General features: G+C 43.8%; 1 protein-coding gene across 6 annotated transcripts in view; it reads right to left on the reverse strand.

Annotated features, from left to right (window-relative positions):
* Positions 1-24,200, reverse strand: part of smtnb (smoothelin b) — a 67,198-nt gene that overhangs the window by 25,466 nt on the left and 17,532 nt on the right. For 5 of the 6 annotated variants that reach the window (XM_038295551.1, XM_038295552.1, XM_038295553.1 and 2 more), the window contains exons 3-7: positions 16,322-16,400; positions 16,163-16,241; positions 14,828-14,901; positions 7,680-7,767; positions 1,466-2,142 (exon numbers count right to left, since the gene is read on the reverse strand). In XM_038295551.1, coding sequence (XP_038151479.1) covers positions 1,466-2,142; positions 7,680-7,767; positions 14,828-14,901; positions 16,163-16,241; positions 16,322-16,400 — 997 coding nt within the window. Of the gene's footprint in view, positions 1-1,465; positions 2,143-7,679; positions 7,768-12,261; positions 12,407-14,827; positions 14,902-16,162; positions 16,242-16,321; positions 16,401-24,200 lie in introns of those variants that run through there. The other variant, XM_038295554.1, reaches the window with a different exon arrangement.

Consider the following 24,200-nt stretch of genomic DNA (forward strand, 5'->3'; position numbering starts at 1 on the left):
ATTTATATTTGAACATGTCAATGTGGCCCTCTGTTCTTTTCCTGGCACCGCGGCCACGGCTAGACGCTCTGATGTTTACATTACTCTCAGGAGACCGACTCCACATCAGCCTGTTTTAGAGCGAACAGTGAAAGAATTTGTGGCTTTGGCTAAATATGTTTAGAGGAGAGTCTAGATGCCGTCATGCGTCATGATTTTCTGTTTTCCTAGCACTCTGGGATGGAGAACGAGAGGCACATATTCCTTTCTGAGAGCAGGTGAGGCAGACATACCGCTGAGCTGAACCAGAGACAATCAGGTGCACAGTTTGTTTGTGTAACCAAGTAACGGACACCAAACAGCATCAACTAGGAGCTAAACTTGTTGTGTTTATGGATGCCGATGGGACCTGCATGTCGCTGAAGAATCGAGCGAAGGAGTTTCTACTCAAGTATGATTAAACGGAGAGCCTGAAAGGTTGGTGCTCCTGGCTGTGAATGTGCAGCTCAGCGCCCCTCTCTGTAAAGCCAATTTGATAAATGCTTAATAGCTGCGCCGTCCAGCTGGCTCAGATTGCACCAAAAAACAACATTTATGAACAGCTGCACAGATTTAAGTTATTGCAATAACAAATCCATATTAAAAGGAAAGACATCTGCATATAAATACATTGAAATAGCATTGTAATATTTATAAAGGTCAGTGAAACTTCTCAAAAAGTGAAACTTATATCAACTCATTACACAGTTATTCCATATTATGAATTAAATCCTCTTTTCCCAGACTTTCCTGCCACTAAACTTTCCATTAATATGCTGGGAAAGAACTCTGAACAGCCAGCTTCTATAGCAATAAGCTTTAGTTGTTCACCTCGTTTGTGAAGACAGTTCGAAACAGCCTGCTTGATAAGAATCACATTTATAAGCTTTTTGAAATTGAAGAACTACTTGACAAACACGACCAGACAAATGTTTGCAGAACTTTAAACTGACAGTGCAACAAATCTATATGAGGTTAATGTTTTGAACAAAATTACTGGAATTAAGGACATTTTAGATGAAAGTGTTTTTTTTTTTGTTTTTTTTTTTAGATGTAGCCATACTGTATGCATGATGCTGTACAGCCGTCAATATTTTTGTCCACAAAATACATGAAAAAAAACTTAGTGAAGTCAGAGTCAGAGCGTCTCTCATCAGATTCTATTTATTTTAAATTCTGGGTGAACTTCTCTATGTCTAACTGAGATCTGAGGTCGGCTTTATGCAATGTAGAAGTTATATTGTTTGATTAAAAAGAGTCAAAAAAAAAGGAGAATGCATCCATATTAAGAAATCTGTCTTGATCTTTAAGCCCAAACTCTGTTTGCTTTGCTGCTGTACTCTGACACCTAGTGGTTTTCAGGGGTCACACAATGGGTTTCCCCCTTTAATATGCCTATATATATTTATTAGATATTGAAAAACAATCAGTTGAAGTATACACCAACCTTCTTGAAGTTAAAATTTCCCTGAGTGTGGTCATTGTGGAGCCCATTCACAGGACCACTTCGAGATAAAACAGCCCCATCAGGTCCATCCTGGTTAGGATGGAGTTCCTGGTTACATCGGTTCTGACTGCTGGCAGGAATTTGGCTTTTCTCAGGTTCTGAGTCAGTGCTGCTGCCTGAACCACTTCCTGTTCTCTCTACATCCTCCAATGGAGCCTTCTCCTCAGAAGACAAACCCACGCTGAGGTCGGATGTCACAGAGTCCAACCGACCTCTAGATAACACACCCATGCCGTCTTTATTCACAGACCCCAAACGAGGTCTGACACATGAATCTGAGACATCTGATCCCAGTCTCTGTCTGGCAGAAGACAGGGAGCCGATGCTGCGCTCTGATCCGCCAGAGTCAAGGCGACCCCGCTGGAAGGAACTCTGGCTCCTGTACGAGGCTCCAGAGTCCAGCCGGGATCGGGGGCCTGAGCCCAGACTCTTCTCTGAGCTCACAGAGTGCACAGAAGTCCCACTACGATCCGAAGCTGTGGAGTTCGACCTTGTCCGGTTGGACAGTAACAGGTCAGAGTCTGGGGTCACAGCTTCCTTCTGAGGCTGGATCAGCATAGTGTCATCCTTTACCCGATGATCAAGAACCAGAACCATGCCGGAGTCGGAGCTCGTCCCTGAAATAAATACAGGAAAGATAAAAATTAGAGCCTCACAAATCAGTCAGCCAGTGTTCATTTAACCAGACTGGTCAAAGGAAGGAAAATCAATAAGAAATCCCACGTTTTTTTTTTTACTCTTTTTACATAGAACACTTTTATTTAAAACTATGAGAATCAAATGCAAAACACTGCAGTTTTTAGGCCATGCAAATTATTTTAGGACTGTTTTCCCTAATGATTCATTCCTTGCAACAACATTCAAAGTTAAAGACGGACTGTACTGGCTGCTGCAGCTCAGTCTGTCTGCTTTGTGTGACCTGCTCTGGATGTTCACCTCAGATATCCACGGCCGTGGGGATGACAGTGAAACGCTTGGCAGTAAACTTGGAAACATTCAAAGTAAAGCTATGATTTGGTGAAGCAGACAAACTTTTTCAGTTGGTCTTGTCTGGAAAAAAATTTACGCCACATGATGGAGTATCAGTCATATGAAAGTAAACATGCTAATTAAGCCCTGGCATTAAATTATGACAGCATATGGAAGAAATCTGTACATTAAGATTGATTTATCATAAACAGATGTATGCAGCTTCAAATAAATTGTTTAATTCAATCATTTATGGTTTTAACATACAGTATAAGCAGTTCAGTGATGTTGCACTAAAGGTGATGAGTGACGTTTTAACTGAAGTTATTCAAGAAAAAGTCCTCTATTGCTCTAAGGCCCCTAAAGGAATCAGTTTAGTGAATGTCTCAGGATCTTAGAAGAGGTACAGGGAGTTTTAAGGGGATGTAGATCTTTCATGGCCGTCAGTTCCTGGCTTAAGTCTGAGAGAGAGAACATCTTACAACCATAGATGGAAAGAAACAAGGAACCGGGGAAAAAGAGGAAGCAGAAATAAGGCTATAGAGATAAGCACTTCCCTTCTCTGTCTCCCTCTCTGATCAGGAAACCAAACTCCAAACAAGGTATCTACATCCTCCCTTGAGATGCCGTCTACCTTTATGGTGTTGCTATGTCATAGGATAGATGAGGTACTTCTCATATCACATGGAAACAGCATGGTGGTTCCTTCATCATATGTGTAAAAACAGTTCTGAATGACCTCTGAACCACATGTTTCTCAGAGACAGTATGACTTCAGTTCTAAATCAAAAAGAAACTGACATGAGGCAGTCAGCAGTCTGTTTTTTAATCACTCTCTGCACACTAGATTTGAATGCAGTCATCTGTATGAAAAAATTATACACCTGTTTCTGTTTCCCGATGCAGGTCAGGAAAAAACACCAAAAAAATGCAGATGTTCATAGTGTGCTGCCATTGTTCGGTGCCCTGGGAGCAGTGTGGGGTTAAGGGTCTTGCTCAGGGACCCAGAGTGGCAGTCTGCGGCAGTGGGAACTGGTATCAATCTCAGAACCTCCGGATACAAAGCTCTATGCCCTAACCACTAGGCTGCCACTCCAAAATATAATATAGATATTACAAAAACTAAAGAACCTAAAGATGCATTAGCTTTACCTTTAAGTCCCATCACCTCACCGCCAAAATATAGAATATTGTAACTGATAACTGCTCTGTTTAACAAAAAAATAAAAACAATAATAAGATATTTTGTTATAGCACTACTATTTTTCTATGACTGATTAAAAGCAGCTGATTATTAATGTTTTTTTTCATAGCAGTGCAAAGCTGCTCTATAGAGCATTTAGTTCATAAAAGACAAGAGAAGAAAATTATCAGTGTTTCTAATTTAATAAAATAGGATGATTATATAACAGGAGGCGATAAAAGATGTTTTCTGTACACAATTTGGACGACACTTTGCAATGTGTTGGAATCTAATGAGGCACACGCTTAAAACCCAATTAGTGTTCAACTGTAACCGAAGTGAGAGCCAGAGCATGTTGTCTCTTTAACAAACTCTCTTGTTATTGTTCATGACTTAAACTCTGGGAAGCTGTCATTTCAATTCTTCATCTATTTCTGGGAAAATCCCCATGGCTGCATAATGAAAGGCTTTTTTTTCCAGCTTGAAAAATAGCTACAAAAGCTGCAATCTGTTGCCAGAGGGTATATATATATATATAAAGCTGAAACAAAGAACAACCAGGAGTTATTTCTGCTGCTTTTGGATTGAACGTCTGACCCGAGCATTCATGTTATGGAGAGGTCATTGCAAGAGTTGAGCGTTTTGACTCTGCCTCAGCAGCTCATAACCAGTGTTAAACACCAGAATACATAAACTCCACACTAATAGATGTAGGTCTTTCTCTAATGATCAAGGTGCGGGCTGCTGCTCGCCCCTTTCTCTCTAAGTGGCCTTTGAACTCACACAGCTACATATACATCCACCTTTAAATGTGGAGGAGAGGATTACAGAGGCTTTTTTAAAAGGAAACTCACACCCAAATGTATATATTTTGTTAATAAAATGTACATAGAGGTCTTATAGTGCTTCCTTTCTGTCCATGGCATTATTTTCACAGTTTTACTGTATGTTAGTTGCAATCCTGCTTTTGTGTCTAAACCTGTCAGTATGACACACTCTGATGTGTCACTATGCGGGAGCAAATCTAGATAAAGATCGTAGTAGTTTTTATGGTTTACACTAAACCACATTAAACCTATCGTATAAAACGCTAACACCACTTTAACAATCAGAAAGGGCCGCTATGCCACTGTCTGATCCAGAGCAAAATCAGAATAACTTTATGAATCCCTTGGGGGATATTCTTTGATTAGCATACAGCTACTTTTATTTTCATGAAAATATTGTTTGCTCTTCCGCTTAGCATTGAAATAGGCTCCAAACCAAAGCATCAACAAATGCTATTAAAATAGGGAAGGAAGAGAAAAAAGCACCTCAGCTGAAGCTAGAGGTTATTAAAGACTGTAACTGTATATGTTTTCATTTACTTAGCTTAAACAAAAATGCTTTTTAAAAGACATTTATTTATTCTTCTTTCTGGTTCATTAATAATTTCAAATGGTTTTATTAAGTCTAAGGAGGTGGATGATTTAAGTGTGGAGTAAAAACCTAACCGTTCAACTTTTCCTGTCATTAGATTGCATCTGATGTTAAACTGATTTCAAACAAATGGTAGGTAAACACTGACATGGATAAAACACTCACTCCTTAGAGATGTACCCCATGCAATGTGCAAAATGTTACCCCAGCATGGCTCTATAGTAGTTAGGAGTCTTTAGGATATAGTAACCTTGATAAAAAATACAGCAGTTTCACTGTTGCATATCATTTTCACACTTTGATTTAAACCTAGAAACTATGAATATTCCTGCTAATATATACAGTTAGAAAACATATAGGTCAGAGTAAACATATTCTTATTTTGTAACATTCCTTAAGTGTTCATCTTTTGGATAAATTGATTTTTTTATTTTTTTTGCTCTTTAAAAAGGAATTAAACCTTTGAATACAAAGAACGCACCATTATATGCCCATATTATATGGGAATTCTACCCAAAGAATCCTAAACCAAAGGAAGAGAGAAGGAGGTTTTAGAAACTTTAATTATTAAAAGGCCCCTCGCATAACGTTATGTCAGTACCCAGTCCATGTGTACTCTCAAGAGATTTATTTTTAGCAGATCAAAACTTTTGAAGGATGTTTGCCTTGTGACCCAGCCTCTGTTCACTCACCACATGGCTGTTAAACTGTTAAAAGTGTTTCTGTTCTTCAGGGTTCTCAAAATGCAAGGTCAAGCCCACTGAGAGCTTCTGAAAACGTTTCATTTCCTAAATCATAGACTTAGGTGGTAGAGTTTCCGCCGCAGTTCTGCACAGCTGGACATGTGACGGTTTAAGGAAATATAGTAAATAAAGGCTTTTTTGTCAGGAAGTAAAACCGTAAATTTCAAAAAGAAAAACAAAATGTTCTTTGGCCAAATTTACTCAAACAGGTCAACAGCTTGAGTCCCACCCTGACCACAATCCACTAATTTTATTGACACATCCCTTTATAATATACATTTGTCCTCCCCTTTTCTATGGTGGTCTTCTTTGGTTGATCCTTGTTTGACCCCGGCTTAAATTGTACGGTACGGTTAAATCGAGAACAGCCGGGAGTTGTTGTGGTATCGGATTTATTTAGCAGAGGTGTGGCTGTAGGTTTTTCTCTGTGTTCCTCCACATAACCCCACACCACTGAGCACTGGTCAGTTTGAGCCACGCCCAAACCAGACCACACAGAAACACATTTATCATGACCTTTGCCCTGGTAATAACCCTAAATGAACAACAAAGACATATAGCAGACAGTGATTTATTTAGCCTGCAAAAAAAAAAGCAAAAACATTTTAAACTGTTTCTTGCTTACAATCAAAAAAACTGCAAGCTTGATCACAAAATGTATTCCTTAATTCATCCCAACAGGCAGCCCTTGATGCTACCTGATGGGAGGAATAACAGTTTGATTCATTTACTCCATGCCCAAGCCTCAACCATTAACAATCAACATGCAAAGAACTGCAAACACTTCATAAAGTTGGATGAAGCAGCTTAATGTGGCTAAACTAATACGACCTCTTGACTGGCACCTCAAAAGAACGGCTCCTTCTGTGGAAGAAGCGGAAAAAAACATCTGCAGGTACTTGGAACAAAGGTGGTCAGTGTGGACTCTGTGTTTTAGCAGATTTTACCCACGCCTGACCTTCACATGGATGTTTACAGTATATACAATCCACTTCTTGTATTTCACTGATCCCCAGAGCGTGATATGTAAATATGATGGAAGCATGCAGGTAGGTGCAATAATTAACACCTGAAGAAAAAGCTGACGGTTTTCAGTGCTAAAAGGCTACTAAAGGAGTATTTTAAACAATAAAAGAAAGGAAACTAAATTTGAGAAAATAGCTTTTTACTAAATAAATTGTCCTTTAAAACTGTTCTATGTAGCATCTGCTTTAGCATCTATTTAACTCGTAAAAAAATGACTACAAGTGAAACTTTATACGTACTTTTTGAAGAGAATTTGAAACACACAAAGTGGGTTTTTGCTGAAATCCATGTTTTTTTGTCATTTGTATTTTCAAGGTCGTTCACACCAGAAATCTAACATAACCGCCATCAGACTTCAGTTTTAACAGCTCCCAACCCAGAAGCAACAACCTTACACAGATGGAGAATGTAGATGTCACACAGCAAAACAAAGTAATATTTGATGCGACTGTTAATAAAAAATGTTTAATAAAGACATTCTTGAGGGCCAGTGTCCAGCTTCTTTTACAATTTCCCCTGCTTCATCCATGGATAATTATCAGGCTTTTATTAAACTGCAGTCATCTAAATCAGCTTGTAGAAAATGAATGCTTTTCGTGAATTTTTTTAAATGCAAAAACAAAAACTGAAATCTCAGTAAGTCATTAAATCCTCTTACTTTAAGGGCATAAATACTCATTCTATTGGGAGAGCATTATATTTAACTACTCTAGTAAAGGGCAAACATTTTTTTAAAGAAGTTTGAAGTTATTTTTAGATGATTCTCTGTAGTGACACCATTTCTGAGCCCTTAAATTTTCTATGGCTTTCCTACCTTTTCTCGCTGGCTCTCTCTGGTATTGTGTTTGCTGTGCGTTTAGCTCCTGGGTCGGGGCCCGGAGGTCACTGCCACTCCCCGTCTCCTGTGGAAAACAAATCACAATTCACAGTTCCTTATTACACATGTGAAAGCCCTTTTTTTGATGAGTCACCTTCACACAATTAATGCTCATAACTTTCTGAAGCAGTGGCCTTCGGATGGCAAATATAGCTTTATGCTTAAGAGGATTCCCTGAGGAGAGGCTGCAGTGTTTTAGCATATGGTGAAGTAATGCATGTGGAGGAGGAAAGATACAGACAGGACTGTCTGACCTCTGTGACCTAAAGCCCCTGCTCAGGAAAAATCAGCTGCACAAATACAAGAAACATGTGTGCATAAACTCCAAAATCCAAAGAAATGCTTTACATCGCAGCTGCACATATTAACACACTGACATGTTTTTAAGATTTATTGAACGTTTGGCAAAAAGCTACTGTGTTAATTATGTCAATGGACCTCATGTCAGCAACAAAGATTTGGGTGCATGCATGTACCTCCAGATACCTTAAAATTTATATGAATATGTACTGAAGTGGAAGACAAAAAAAATATTTTTTTCAAGGTGTATTGCATTTGTTTTCAACACCTATTTTCACTGAAGCTGCAGTCGGAAGTTTTCTGGGGAATGTCAAAGCCAAATCTATGTATGAGCAGGTTTTTTTTCCCATCTATAAAATTCAGTCAGACTGGATGGTAAGGATGAACGAGTCTGTGTTTACAGGTTTGGCCTAATGTTCGAAATAGGATTTAAGTCTGAGCTTTGACTAGGCCATTCTGATACCTTCATATTTTTAATCTAAACTTTTTGTAGCTCAGGGGGTGTTTTTAAATTCCAGCCCTAACCTAAAGTCTTTTAAAACATCTGAGAGCTTTTCACTACAATTTGTCCTGCATTTAACTCTATCCATCAATCTTCTGAATAACTGAGCAGCTTTTCTGTCATGAAAAGTCGGGCACCACTCTGGAGAATTCAGAACTGCAACGGTTAGAACAGCCGTTTTCCTACGACTTTAAGATTCTTCCACCTGAGCTTTGGATCTTTGCCGCTCATCCAGAGTTACCACATGGCCCCATGGCCGCTCCTCTAGTTAACGTTTTTCCTGGCCCTTACTGCGAGTTAAGGAAATCTTCATGCCACATTTGAACATCCAAAACTTCACCTCTGGCCTGCTGCTCTGCTTTCGATCATCACAATGTTATTTGTTAATTATGACAAGCCTCTGACCCCAGATCTGTAACGCACAGGTCAACTCTATTCACTCATTACAGGACGTCTGTTCTACAGTTTGCAGTGGATTAAATTCAGTCATCAATAGGGATGGGAATCGAAAACCGGTTCCTGTTAAGAACCGGTTCCGTATTTTCCGATTCCATGGCATCGTTTGGCAGCTCACTGAACGATTCTTTTTTCGATTCCCGCAGCACCAGAGCCTAGAGCGCCGGCTCTGGGGAGCACGACTTACGTCACGTTTTTTACGTAAGTTACGCAAGTTACGCAAGTTACGCAAGTTGGAAGAACTATTCGAGGAGGAAGACAACGAGCTGCGGTCACTTTGTGAATCAAAGCCCCGTCTTTCCTTAGCCCAGAGGGTAGATCAGGAAATCCAGCTCTGTAAAAGCTTGCCCTCCATCCCCTGCAGGGATAGCGCCACACTGTGGTGGTGGAACAAGCAAGATGTGCTGCCCTTGCTATCTGGACTGGCTGAAAACTACCTCTGTGTGCAGGCTTCCTCCACCCCATCTGAGAGGGTGTTCTCCACGGCTGGAGACACCATAAGCCCTGAAAGATCCCGTATCCTTCCAGAAAAAGCAGATATGCTCATCTTTCTGCAAAATAACTGTTAATTTTCCCTACTACTGTTTTATAATTAGTTTTTTTTGTTATTTAAAATAGGTTATTATCACATCATTTGTTATTAGACATTGTTGGTTATTAAGTTTGTTCTTGTATATTGATTTTTCATTTAAACACAGATGTTACTCCAGTTTCACATTTCCTGTGGACATCTTGATCTTGTTGAGTTTGTAAGATTGTGCAATAGTTAAGTAAACAAATTTGATTCTGATAATCAAACTGTTTGTTCTCCTTTTCCCCCCAAATTGGAATCGAAAAAAGAATCGATAAAGAATCGAATCGTTTCATAGAATCGAAAAGGGAATCGGAATCGTGAAAATCTTTTCAATTCCCAACCCTAGTCATCAAAGTTAAAAAGGGCCCAATACATAATTGTAAGATATATAAACTGATTTTATAGGTCAATAGTCAGCGGTTTATTCATACCCATGACCAACGCTCTTTACTTTGCAACAGTTTACTACAAGACCGCGGCACATATTTTATGACAGCAACAAGCACCATCTCAAGTGAGGAAGTATGCAAAACAACCGCTTCTTCTTCTTCAACTTCTACTAAAAAGACAATGACTTCCCGTATCAAAGCCATCGGGCGCGCATGCAGCACTAATTGACGTCGCATCTGTAGAGCTGCATGGCAAATTGGGCCCCCGAATTGCAGCGTGGTATGCACCCCGAAGCCCATTCAAAGCAATCTAGAGATACATAAAGGCTGACCTACACTTTATCTCCCATTAGCATTTAAAAAAATGTGGATGTGGATGTGTTCTTTTACAATTCCAGACCCCATTTCCTTTAAAGACAAAATAGGAACCTTCAACACTTTAATTATGTTCTGCTTTGCGTTGATCTATCCCATAAAATCTTAATAACTTTATGACAAAATAGGAAAAAGCTCAAGGGATTCAGATGCTTTTGTAAGTTACTTCAGTAATGTTACTTTTTTTTTCCTGGTTAAAAGCAACCAGAAGAGTTTAAGCTCCACTCTTAAACTCAAATCCTCGAGGGCCGTTGTCCTGCAACTCCAACAGCTGAATCAAAGGGCTAAACTACCTCACTGGCTCTGCAGAGTTCTGCTAATGAGCTCATATTGGAGTCAGGTGTGCTAAAGCGGAGACATCTAAACATTGCAGGACATCAGCCCTCTAGGACTAAAGTTTAAGGCCACTTCTCTAAAGGAAAGAAGTCTCCAGTAAAGATTGTCAAACCCAGAATATTCTCTTGGGAGCTCATCCACCCACTTAACCTTTTAAAATAATAGTAAATGTCAGGGACACCACAATGGGAAGCAGTAATTCTGCTGAATGCTCCCTTAATGAGCCTCTAAAGTGTTTGATGAGTTTAGTGGACAAACAACAGCAGAAAGGAGGCACGAAAGTGAAATACTTCAAGATGACTGTTGCCCACAATAAAGTATTCAATGAGAAGCTCACAGGGGGTGATGACTGTCTCTAAGCCATCAGCTCAATTAAGGAGTGGGACCCTCCCCCGAAATCCTGTCCTGCTTCACCAGCGGTCAGACAGACAGCCGTCTTTTCAAAGCTCCCAGTAAAACCACAGGGAACAGCTTTCTCAGAGACGGTGAGGCAGGGTGAAAAAAGATAGAGTGGAAATAGAAGAGAGCTGCAGACCTGCCGCCAGCCACCACGCTGTCATTAGTGGCTTCCCTCCGGCCCTGACAGCCAGGACCAGACTGGCACTTCACCAACACTGTCCCACTCAGAAAAAAAACAGCAATGGGTCTGTTCATGACAAACGCATAAAAAAAAAATACAACTGGCCCTTCTGGTCAGCATAGAAAGGCGAGGGACATCAGAAGTCCACCATTTAAAAAAAACAAAAACAGAGCATTAGGAACACACCTCTAGAAGCAGCCGGCTTAGAAACTCAGATCAGCTGCAGATTCAATCTTGCAGTTTTCCATTAAACCCTTGTGAGCTTAAAAACTTTTGAGGTCTTCTGTGATTTCACGTGGAGAAGAAATGTAGAAACCTGACAGCTCACTTTCCATTGCTGCAGCTGGATGAACCGCACACTTGGCTTTGCCCCAGCGACTTTGGTACAGTAGCAGTTATCTTGGTATCACTCAAGTCCTCCACTCAGAGTCTCTTTTATTTACTACAAATTGTTGCATTCCATTCTGCGCTACCTTTGGTATTTTTTTTTATGTTCTATTGTCTCATTTCAAAACACTTAATCCCTTAATTTCAAATGCTGGATTTGGTTTCAAAGACTAAGCTTTTGTTTATTCAGGTCTCTTCTTGCAAAATGCTTACAGACAAGAACAAGCAGAACAGTCTGAAACCAAAAGGCTGCCTCCCTGAACTTACCTAAGCAGCAAACCCTACCCGTCGGTAAAGAATAAGCATTCAATATTCAAACTCTTTTCTCCATAGCCTACAGGTTGTTAGATTTTATATTGAACTACAAGCCATATATAGTTAATACAACACTGAGTATTCAACCTGTTGCTGGATCCCGCAGCAGTAAACCTAGATGTACAAACCTGAAATGTAAACACAGAGGCAGGCACGTCCCATTTTCCAATCAGAGAGCAACAGAATGATTAAGGAAATCCTTTTCCAATTATGTTTTAAAGGGAGTAAAATAACCCAAAAATGGTTAAGAAAGCCACATAAGCGTTTGCCTGAAAAATAGAAAAAAATGTCTGAGTCACGTTTACCTCCTTTTCCTTAGACCTACTGCCTTACTTCCAGCCTCTTCCCGTCTGTCTCAGCAGTAACCTGCTTGTAGTCAGGATGTCCGCTACTCTGCTGCTCTGCTCCCTCTGCCACATCTCAAACACACACACACACCGTCACACAATACCAACAAGCCACTCCCTTGACTTCCCCTCCCTCCAAAGCTGTCTCCTGAGGGAAATGACCCCCCCACCTCACAGACACACACACACACACGCCTCCCCGCAGGTTAATGGGCGGCCTGGCTGACACATTAACTTCTGACACTTTGCTTTAACCTCCATCAACAAAACTTCATGTTTCCCCTGAAATTAACGTCATGCCTTATAAAAAAAAGTTTAGATTCTTAAACTAAGGTTCTTTAGCCCCTTAAACAGTTATTTTTTAAATCTGGGTTTCTTCCAAATAGGATGAAAAGAAACGTTGGATCTATCAATCATCCCTGAATATCTTCAACACTCATTTAAAAAGATAAGTGGTTTTAAATCAGAGATCAACAGCCACATTTATCTGGTAACCAAATAATTGTTCAAATGTCTTCAAGCGGCACCTATCCCATGTTGCGTGCGAGAGTCTTCTGTCGGGGCATATCTTGGACCCTCATCTTCTGTGAGACAATTGCACAGAGCTCAAAGAGATCGGCGGCTGTGATGTGAGTGGAGCTGGCTGGCTTGTGTTTTTGTTGGCCACGTCGCCACTCCAGTGCAGACGAGAATGCTGTGGCACAGCTGGAGGCCTTGCATGTCTTCCCCAGGCCCAAAAAAACCCCAACAACACTCATTCATTTCAACAATCAACTCAGACTCAACAAAAGAGCCCCAAACTCAGCTGTCCAACAGGAAGTGAGGTAGGAGGCTTAAACACTGGGAGCATCCTGCTAAGTTCAACATCCTGCAATCTGAGAAGGGGATTCAAAGACATGCACGGCCCGCAGTAAACAATGACTCACTAGAGAAAAGCATTTCAGGGCATCACAGAGATCATAACATGCAAACTTAAACCGACAAAACTCTGATAAGGGATCATTTTCACCTCAGGCTCTCAGAGCTTCAGCAACCAAAGCTCAGTGGATTGGATCTGTGCGACAAAAGGGAATAATTCAGGTAAAAATGTATTCTTCTCCCAAGTATTTAAGGAATGATAGCACTTTTTCCTTTTTTTGTTTTGCTTTGCTGTTAAGAAACTAAACTATCCACGATGTTTAGTGAATCAGGTATAGGGCTCTCCTGCTGTGGAGGTCCATACAATGGGTAGAATATAATCATGACACTTGACCCCAGCCCTCATATACCTGCCTCAAACATTCTTACAACCTTTTATTATGGAAGCTTTATAATTTTCTGGCAGCAACTTCTTCATGAAGACCCCTTTCTAGCCAGACTTCTCCAGGCAGTAGATGGGTTTATCCGGGTCCTATTGATTTTTGGCATCTGACTTCATAGGGAAATAAGCGCGATGTGTTTTTCATCTGCCGGGCCACTTGCCACCCATTGTGTCTGTGATCTTCAGAGGCAATATGTTTCTTATTGCTTTGCTGGGTCTATGACCCGGGATATGAAAGGGTCTTCCCCAGCCTGACCTCGGTAGCAGAGATAGGCTGTTCCTCACCTAGTTAGAAGCCTCCTACACAGCCTTTTCAGCTGCCATTAAATACTCTGTTTCAATGAGCTTTAGTTTCATATAACTGAATGTGAACCAACAATCCTAAATAATCTCTTAACTTTTTGCAAGCCGGCTGCTTTGACAACAATGGTTGCACCAAATACTGAGTAAGTCAAGGACATTTTAAGTCAATAAAAATAAGCAGTCATTTATGTTTTTGACAGCATTCTGATGTTACTGTATTTTCTATATATCCCTAAAACCTTTGCAGAGCACTGAAGATCCCTCAGGTCTCTGATGACTTGGTTTCCAGAACCAGCGTTGAGCAAAAGGAAGCAGCATGTAGTCTATTCTCATAAGCTACGGGAAAACGATTCCTGTTGTCTGCAACCAATCCTATAAAGGTCAAACATTTTTCTATTGATTCATTTTCAGAGGATTCATTGTTTAAAATTCATTTTAATAGGTAAATCTAAATGCATTTAAGACTCTACCTGTCAAACACATATTTATGGCCTGGAGTAAACATACTATTTAGGGTAAATAGTATCCTTCTACTAAACCTCTGCCAGATCTTCCAATGAGGATTTAAAACAACAAACAAAAAAAAAACAAAAACACATTCCTGAGTCGGTGGCGGCTGAGCCAATGTGTTTTCTGGGTGTTTGCGCACACGCCTGCTGTGGCTGGAGCCATAACTCAAGTGACAATGCTCCTTGGTTTTGTTGTTTGCTTCATTCTTCATCGTTCCCACAGAAGAAAAAGGAAAAACCCTCAGTGGTCACGGTTGTCATGCAAAACAAACTCGTCTTGCTTTAGTCAGTGGAGTCTGATATTATATCCTGAACATCTTACACAACAGATTTGCCTCTTATCCTCAGACTGCACCACCATATGTCTTTCACAATTAGGCCCTGATTGCTTCATTAGCAGTTGTGTACTCACCGCAGCTCCCATGATGCACTGGGACTCCGTGCTGTCCAGGCGGCAGACAGAAACTTTACTCTTTTCCACAGAAACTAAAAAACACACAACAGTAAAACTCAGACAGCATTTCAAAAGAAACAGACAGAAAAGGATGTAATCTGACGTCGATACTGGTGAGATCATTCCAGCAGCACTGACATGACCTGACAAGGTGGAGCTGATATGTTTTCCTTTATTTTCAAAGTCTGTCCAAGGATTAAGACAGAGCAAAGTCAGGCAGCATGAAGCAAAGAGGAGTTTATTATCAAACTAGGATTCATACAACAGGTGGATCTGTGGCAGAGACATGATGACCGGTGGACACGCTTGCACATGTTCTTGTTAAACACAATAGTAACTTTTCCTGGATGAGCTTCATCTACAGTAGCCGAGGTGGATGAACAATTTAACCTTTAGTTTAACGCCCTCTTCAGGTCAAACTGTGTCATTCCTTGACCTGTTTTAGAATCCTTGTTAGCAAAATATTCTACCATCTATATTTTCCTTATGATCCAACATTTGAACTCTTAACATCATAATTAATATACATGTTTTATCATTTAAAAAGAAAATCTAGATTTTTTAAGTTTAAAAATTTCCAAAGTTCCCAGACCTTGCTCAGCATTTTGTATTAACTGCAAAGCATTGAAAGGATGATCTGATGGAGGAACTTACAGACAGATGGTTCTATTTCATCCCTACTGACCGCCAGAGGGCGGTGCTGAAAGCACCGAATGTCCCCTTCGGGCATGCGCAGTTCGAGTAATTATACCAACAGAGTCACACCTGTGACACCGGATGACCACTCAGAAGCTATATAGCCTGGTGTCATCCTTTGCTCTGCTCCTACAGAATCTTCTCGCAAAAGCAAGGATTCTGAGTGACAGAGAAGCTCTGGCGGTCATCCGGGATTCATAGAACCGTAGTTACATACGTAACTTTCGATATATGGATAGAGAAAAGATAGACAGTCCATTTAAAAAATAAATTGGAGTAATTGATAGACAGAAGGACAGATGGATTAGTACTTAAGTTGATGGACAGATGGATGTATGGATTCACAAGAAAAATCCTTAAAATAGGATAAAAGTAAAAAAAAAGAAAGAAAAAAAATAGACAGAAAAAAGCAATACACTTTCCATGCTGCAATTTTCCCTATATTTTCCAAACCTGGAAATGGCCCAAATTCCAGACCTTCCCATAATGAGCAGGGATCCTGTGCATTGGTACGTTCCAACCGAAGGCATGCTACAAAATAAACTTCATTACACAAACTCTTTGGGGGGTTCCTCAGTCTGACACATCCAAGCTCACCTTGCAGCTGCTCATCCCTGATTCGTCGGATCGCTGCTCTGATCATCTTCCTCTCCTCATACTCGGCTGCAGCACGAAGCTACGGACAAAGAAACTCAGTGTTTCCAGGACAAGCAAGTACAGGGATCACATTGAAAGAAAAACAATTCTGAAATTCACCATTTTCGTCAGCTCATCAACGTCCTGGATGGACTGTAGCTTTTGTGAAAGAATGTTCAAGTTGTCACTGGATTCTGATCTGGGGAAAATTGACATAAAGATGTTATCTCTAAGCATTAAAAGAACATAATTTTTTTACAGCCTTGAGAAATGAACTCAGAAATTAAAAGCATGGAAAAGGTGGTGCTCTAAATAAAAATAATCAGAGCACAGACCCAGACTGTGCAGAGAAGTCTGCTGGCCTCAGACTTCTCCCGTCTGTCTTACTTGCACTCTCCTTCCCTTCCCTCATTATCCTCATTTTCCCCAACATTCCCTGTGATTAAATAATGCGCAGCATAGTAAAGTTGAAATATTTAACATTCCAGAAATGAGAGGTGTGAGAGAATAACTTTCAGATGGATTTTCTTAGGTGCATACATGCATGAATGTAAGACAGCAGGTTTGATTTCTACAGCAGCTTCAGCCGTGGCACTTCTTTTGTTTTTGTAACCCGAGTCCTGCGAGCGCAGACGTGAATGGGAATGATTACCTCTGTTCTTAAAAGGATTTAGTGACAGAAAAGGGGAAAACAAACAGTAAAGTGGTAGGTTTATTTCTGACTTCAATGGTGTTAAAGCATTTATTTTCTCCAACCCACAGGCTGAGACAATAAGATGGACTTGATCTTAGTTTAACCCTTGGGATTTAAAGACTTCACACACACACAAAAACTTTAATTTTAACATTTTAAACCATCCAAACTAGACAATATCAAAGTGTAGGTTATCACAAAGAACTCCTAGGAGGCTGCAGTATTTCAGGCTGTGTTTGTATCTGACCCCATAGGATGGACCTTTACATCTCCTATTGCTTGAAGTAAGCATACAGAAATATTCAAAGTCTTTCATTCTGCTCAATTTAACCAAAAAACAAACAGATCTGTTTTAGGATGTTAATAAACTGGTTTAAAAAACAATTTTTTTGATACTTTAGACAAAGTTAGGATCTTTTACAGAATCCTGTAAGTTTATACCAGCTATCAATTATTTTGAGTTTTACCAACCTGGAACAAAGTTCAGCAGGTCTAGTTAGATTTTCAGCTTTCCCTTTATATACATCCAGGGATCAAGACATAGTTTAGCAGAGAAGTTGCAAAGATCTGACTGAGCAAAGGTAAAACTCCAGAGAAGCACAGAAAAGAAGTTCTATTTCATCCCTACTGACCGCCAGAGGCGGTGCTTCAAGCACTGAATGATCATTCTTGCGCATGCGCAGGTCGAGTATTAATGACAACAAAGTCAGCTGTGACCTGCCGGGGACCCACGTGACTCTATATAGTCACGTGGCACCCGGCAATCAATCCCTTTTGTTCTTCTCGCGCGCAGGTGTGTTGAGTACCGGAGTGTGGTCGTGTGAAGCTGGTTGCTTCTGTGTATACCACTAGTTTCCTGGCTGCTTGTTGCTGGTAGCCCCGTGACCGGGTTTGGTCGGAGCTGCGGGTAAGTCTCGCCCTCCAGGGGCTGCACAAGCTGCTTTCACCTTACCAGATCTGCGGTGACTGGTAAGTTTTCGTTCTTTTCTCAGCAGTAGTTTACTGTTCGCTTTGATTTGCCACGTTAATTTTGTGGCTCTTTTGACTCACGGTAGCGTTTCTGCTCGCGCTGAGTTGTTTTCAGTTTGTTTGCCTAAGCCCACCAGTAGCGTTTCTGCTCGCGTTGGGTTCTTCTATAGTTTGTTTATCTACACTCACCAGTGGCGTTTCTGCTCGCGCTGAGTTGTTTTCAGTTTGTTTGCCTAAGCCCACCAGTAGCGTTTCTGCCCGCGTTGGGTTCTTCTATAGTTTGTTTATCTACACTCACCAGTGGCGTTTCTGCTCGCGCTGAGTTGTTTTCAGTTTGTTTGCCTAAGCCCACCAGTAGCGTTTCTGCTCGCGTTGGGTTCTTCTATAGTTTGTTTGCCTAAACTCACCAGTGGCGTCTCTGCTCGTGCTGAGTTCATCTTTAGTTAATAATCGATTTGCTAGTGGCGTTTCTGCTCACGCTGAGTTTGGAATCTCTGCGGGGGTTTTCCTACAACGAGTCGCCAGTAGCGTTTCCTGCTCGTGTTGACTTGTCCTTGGTAGCAGGCTGATCACGCCTTTCAGCAGTATGATGCTGGATAATTTATGTTGCTCGACCTGTCTGGCTCCACTTCAGCCGGATGACGGGCATGACTTGTGTCCCTCCTGCCTCGGTGTGGAACATCTCCGGGAGGCGCTGTCAGATGACGCTTGCCCCAACTGTTGCGTCATGCCCCGGTCGGTCAGACTGGATCGGTTGGCTGCACTGGAGCAGCCTACCGACTGGGCGAGCGCTTCGCCGCGTGCTCGTTTGCCGATGGAGAAAGCGGTGTGCAAACGATCTACTGTGGCTGCACCTTCGGTACCAACGAAGCGTGCTAGACGGACCGATGCAGGGAGGTTGTCCACCAGAGTGGATCATCTCACTACTGAGCTGGCCCAAATGAAAGCCCTCCTCCAGTCCTTTCAGACTACTGGTGATCGCGGCACGGCTCTCCCTACCGAGCAGGATGAAACGTCAGTCAATGACGACGATGCTGTTTCTGTGGCGGCCTCTGGCACCCATTTCTGTGAGGACCTTCCGGAGCTGGGCTCCGGGGCCTCTGGGTCGGACTCCATTGCCTCCCAGGAGGATACGGGGGAGTCTGTGACATCCGCTATTCGAACGGCTCTTGCCCGTTTACAGATTAGTGTTCCTCAGGCCCAGCCTGCGGCTTCCAGCGCCTTCTTTAGGCGCAGTAGGTCAGAGACTGCCTTTGTGGTTCCTCCCTCGGCGGAGTATGTGCGGGAACTGCATGCTTGCTGGTCAGACACCAAGGCGTTTTCACGTCTGACGACGGATGGCAGGGTCCTGGCAGCTATGCAGGAGGCACCCAAGGTTGGCTTGGGGCAGATGCCAGCGGTGGAACCGGGCATTGCCTCTCTTATAATCCCGCCTGATGAGGCCTTGCGGCCCAATGCCCGTTGTCCGCGTCCTCAGTGCCGTATTACCGACGACCTTCTCTGTAAGGCCTATGACTCTGGGGCCCGCATGGGCCGGATTGGGAACTCTCTCTCCCATCTTATGCTGGCCCTGTCTTCCTCCTTGGAATCTGTTCCGCTGGATCATGCCACGCAAGGCCTGGTTGATGCATCTCTGCAGGCCTTTGCTCTTATGACGAGGGAACTTGGACGCACACTCTCCACACTGGTTCATGCTCGCCGCCAGGTCTGGTTGGCGCAGTCACCACTAACTGAGCCTTGTAGGAGGACCCTCCGGGCCCTGCCTGTGGTCCCGGGGGAGCTTTTTGGTTCAGCGGCACTGGACGCCTTGGACCGTACGGCTCAGGCCTCTAGAACGAGGCAACAGCTGGCAGGGCTTCACAGACGTGATCGCCAGCCAGTAAGCACCTGGGCAGCTGCGGGTCCTTCACGGAGGTCCTTAGTGCCTTCTCCTTCTCCCACTGAGCCCCAGGGTCTGTTACCAGGTCAGAGATCGGTCCGGGGACCTGCTCTAGATCGGAGGAACAGAGCTCGAGACCAGGCTGGGACGAGGTCCTTTCATCCCTTTCGAGCCGCGCAGTCTGGCCGGCGTCCTCCCGGGCCTTCGAAGGGCCGGGGGACCCGCAGATGATGCCTTAGGGCCGGCGGTCGGTTATTTTTCCCCGGGACAGCTCAGCTTCTGGGCTGCCCACACCCCGGACTTGTGGGTGTTGTCCACCCTGTCCCGGGGGTACCGTCTTCAATTCCGCCGCCGGCCACCTATCCCTGGCCGGGTCAGGATGACTGTGATCCACGACCCGGTGAAGGCACAGGCACTGAACCAAGAAATCTGCACCTTGCTGGCCAAGGGTGCTATAGTGCCTGTGGACCCCCTGCTGGATCCAGGGGGCTTTTATTCCACGTATTTTCTGGTTCCGAAGAAGACCGGGGGCCTGCGTCCAGTCTTGGACCTCAGAGGCCTGAATGTGTACTTGAAGGCCATGCCCTTTCATATGCTGACCACCAAGGAAGTGTTGCAGGCGATTTCCCCGGGCGATTGGTTCACTTCCATAGATCTCAGGGATGCTTATTTTCACGTTCCGATCGCTCCGCCCCATTGGCGGTTTCTTCGTTTTGCTTTTCAAGGGAGGCATTTCCAGTTCAGGGTCCTCCCGTTCGGACTTTCACTGTCCCCCAGGGTGTTCACCCGATGTGTTGCAGCGGCCCTCTCTCCTCTGCAGGCACAGGGATTGAGGATCCTCCCATATCTGGACGACTGGCTCATTTGTGCCGCGACGTGGGACCAGGCGGTTCGAGATACTCGGTTAGTGCTCCATCATGTGGGATGCTTGGGCTTGCAGGTGAACATGGAGAAAAGCAGTCTGACCCCCTCACAGGAGACTGTCTTCCTGGGCATTGCCATGGATTCCATCTCAATGACTGCTTGCCCGTCACCCCAGCGGGTGGACAGTATATTGAGCGTGCTCCCGGAATTCAGGCGCGGCATGGCGCTGCCTCTTGTGCGGTATCTTCGACTCTTGGGCATGCTTACAGCTGCGTCCGCCGTAGTGCCCTTGGGGCTGCTGTCATTGCGGCCCCTCCAGATGTGGTTGAACAGCTTGAATCTGGATCCCACACGGAACACTCATCGTCTCCGAAGACTTCGGGTGGGGCCTCAGTGTCTTCAGTCTCTGTCCCAATGGAGGGTGAGGTTGTTTATGACCACAGGGGTCCCGCTCGGTTCCCTCCCGTGTCGTCGGGAAGTTGTGTTTACAGATGCATCCTCCACGGGCTGGGGTGCAACCTGGCGGGGTCAAATGGCACAGGGGACATGGTCCCAGCGGCAGGGCAGGGAACACATCAATGTCCTGGAGTTACAGGCTGTGCTTCTGGCTCTTCAGAGCTTTCTTCCAGGCTTGCGGGGGAAGCACGTGCTGGTGAGGTCAGACAACACCACAGTGGTCTTTCACATCAACCACCAGGGGGGCAGGAGGTCAAGGAAACTGTTGTGCTTGACTCAACGGCTTCTGACCTGGGCAGCTCCACGCATAGCCAGCCTCAGAGCAGCCTACATCCCAGGGCCGGAGAACGTGCCAGCAGATTTTCTATCCCGTCAGAAGCCGCTTCCAGGGGAGTGGAAGCTTCACCAAGAGGTGGTGGAGTGCATCTGGAAGGTCTTTGGCAGGGCGGACGTGGACCTCTTTGCCTCAAGGGACGCATTTCACTGTCCCCTTTGGTTCTCGTTGGACAACAGCAGCCCTCTGGGCCACGATGCTCTGGCACACGACTGGCCCAGGACCCTCCTTTATGCCTTTCCGCCATTCAGCCTACTTTTTCAGACTCTCCTCAGGGTACGTCAGGAGGGGCACAGGGTCCTGCTGGTGGCCCCCTACTGGCCAGCGAGGACTTGGTTTCCTCTACTGTGCGAGCTCAGCTCCGGCTCGCCAATGCGTCTCCCCTCCAGGAGAGACCTTCTTTCCCAGATGGGGGGTCAGATCTTGCACCCCGAACCGGACCGGCTCCAGCTCTGGATTTGGCCCCTGCAAGGCCGGGGTCCACCTTCTCAAGATACACTGGGTCCATAGGGCATACAATGGCTAATGCATGGGCGCCGTCCACGCGAGCTGTCTATGCTAACAAGTGGACGGTCTTTGCGACCTGGTGCCGTGATAGAGGGCAGGACCCGGTGCAGTGCTCAGTTTCTGACATACTGACCTTCCTGCAGGCATTGCTGGATCAAGGACGGTCCCCATCTACCTTAAAGGTGTATGTGGCTGCCATTTCCTGTTGGCATGTTGGGCTGAATGGTTGTTCTGTGGGCCGAGACAAGGATGTTGTACTGTTTTTAAGAGGTGCTCGGCGTTTGCACCCACCCAACCGCCCTGTGGCACCGGCGTGGGACCTTTCTCTTGTGCTTGAGGCTCTTCGGTCCCTCCCATTTGAGCCCCTGGCGTCGGCGGACCCCAAATGGCTCTCACTGAAGACTGCGTTCCTTTTAGCTATGGTTTCCGCAAAACGTGTAGGGGAGTTACAGGCTCTCTCGATAGCCGAACCCTGCTGCCGGTGGAATCCTGATGGCTCAGGCGTTACACTGTGGGCTGATGTAGCATTTATTCCTAAGGTATCACTGCCAGCAGGCAGCACCCAGCCTCTCCATCTTGCCCGGTTTGACTCCGGAAGTCCCTCTGAACCACTGTGTCCTGTCCGTGCCCTTGAGACATACATCAATGCCACGGCATCCTTCCGAAAGACAAATAGCCTTTTTGTTTGCTACGCTGGCTCACGGAAAGGTCAGGCACTTTCTAAGCAGCGACTTGCACACTGGGTTGTGGATTTGATCTCCAAGGCTTATGCCTTGCAGGACCGGCCACTGCCGGCGGGAGTGAAATGCCACTCTACAAGGGGCATGTCGACATCGTTTGCTGCTATGACTGGGGTGCCATTGGATGTTATATGTCGTGCGGCCTCCTGGAAGTCACCTAGTACCTTTACTCGGTTCTACAGGGTGAATGTGGCTGCGCCCCATCCGCTTCAGGGAATCCTCGAGCAGCATGCCTCTACATCACATTAGGTGGGTGGTGTAGTCGTTGTTCCTTGAATGTTGCTGATTCCTCGTGACCTTGTTGATATGAGTCATCCAGTGCTTGAAGCACCGCCTCTGGCGGTCAGTAGGGATGAAATAGAACGAAAGTTACTACCGTAACTACGGTTCTATGAATCCCGGATGACCGCCAGAGTGCTTGGTCCCTCGGAATCTCTGCTTTCGCGAGAAGATTGAGGGATTGATTGCCGGGTGCCACGTGACTATATAGAGTCACGTGGGTCCCCGGCAGGTCACAGCTGACTTTGTTGTCATTAATACTCGACCTGCGCATGCGCAAGAATGATCATTCAGTGCTTGAAGCACCGCCTCTGGCGGTCATCCGGGATTCATAGAACCGTAGTTACGGTAGTAACTTTCGTTCTAGAGCATCAAATGGGTCAGTGATAGAGCGAGTGGTAACTGGGAACAATGAGGAATAACACTGACCATGCAACACTTCCATTAACATTCTTCAAAGTTAATGGAAAGACCAGAATGAAAGTGATCATGGAGACAGCCAAGACTGAAGGAGCTGCATTGTTTGGGATGAAGAGACAAAAGCATTTTCTACCAAAGAAAACCTCCAAGCATAGATTAACATTTTCATTTAATAAATAAAAAAAGAACATCATGACAACAGTAAAGCACGGTGGTGGAGAAGTCATGCATCAACTGAAGTAATTGTAAAGATTGCTAAAATTGTGAGATTAAACCTTCAGATGTCTGCTGGAAATCTGAATAGTGGTTCTGTGTTCCAGCATCACAATAAGTCCTAGAAGACGACTTCAAGAGAGGAATATTTAAGATCTGGAATCGCGAAAACAAAATTTAGCATTTAATTTGACCAAAGAAGAGTGACTAGAACCGTTAAGGTACTGTTTGTTTGGGGTTTTTTGCGTACATTTTTTGTTTGCGTTTACTTCTTACAAATGTAGATCAGTTTAAATTGCGCAGAATACAATGTCACATTTTGTGATGGAACAATTCATCTTTGTCCATTTACTTTTTTTATGCTGCAAAAAAAACACTGTACATTAAATAATCAAGAGGATTATTGGGGTAACTGACCGCAGAAAACATATTGAGGAAAAAACAAACAAACAAACAAACAACTGATTAAAATATGCACTATTTACAACTGACTTCATTATTTATTCTTGCAGCTCACTTCGGTTTTGTTTTTTTTAGAATATTAAATATAGTCCTGCTAACCAATGTAAACAAAGAGACAGCGTTTGACATGGAAGAAGAGATTTAAAAAAAAACGTGGTCAGTGGTGAAAGCTTAAAATCATT

Source organism: Cyprinodon tularosa, unplaced genomic scaffold (assembly GCF_016077235.1).
Source record: "Cyprinodon tularosa strain WSP-4 unplaced genomic scaffold, ASM1607723v1 ctg356, whole genome shotgun sequence".
NCBI lineage: Eukaryota > Metazoa > Chordata > Actinopteri > Cyprinodontiformes > Cyprinodontidae > Cyprinodon > Cyprinodon tularosa.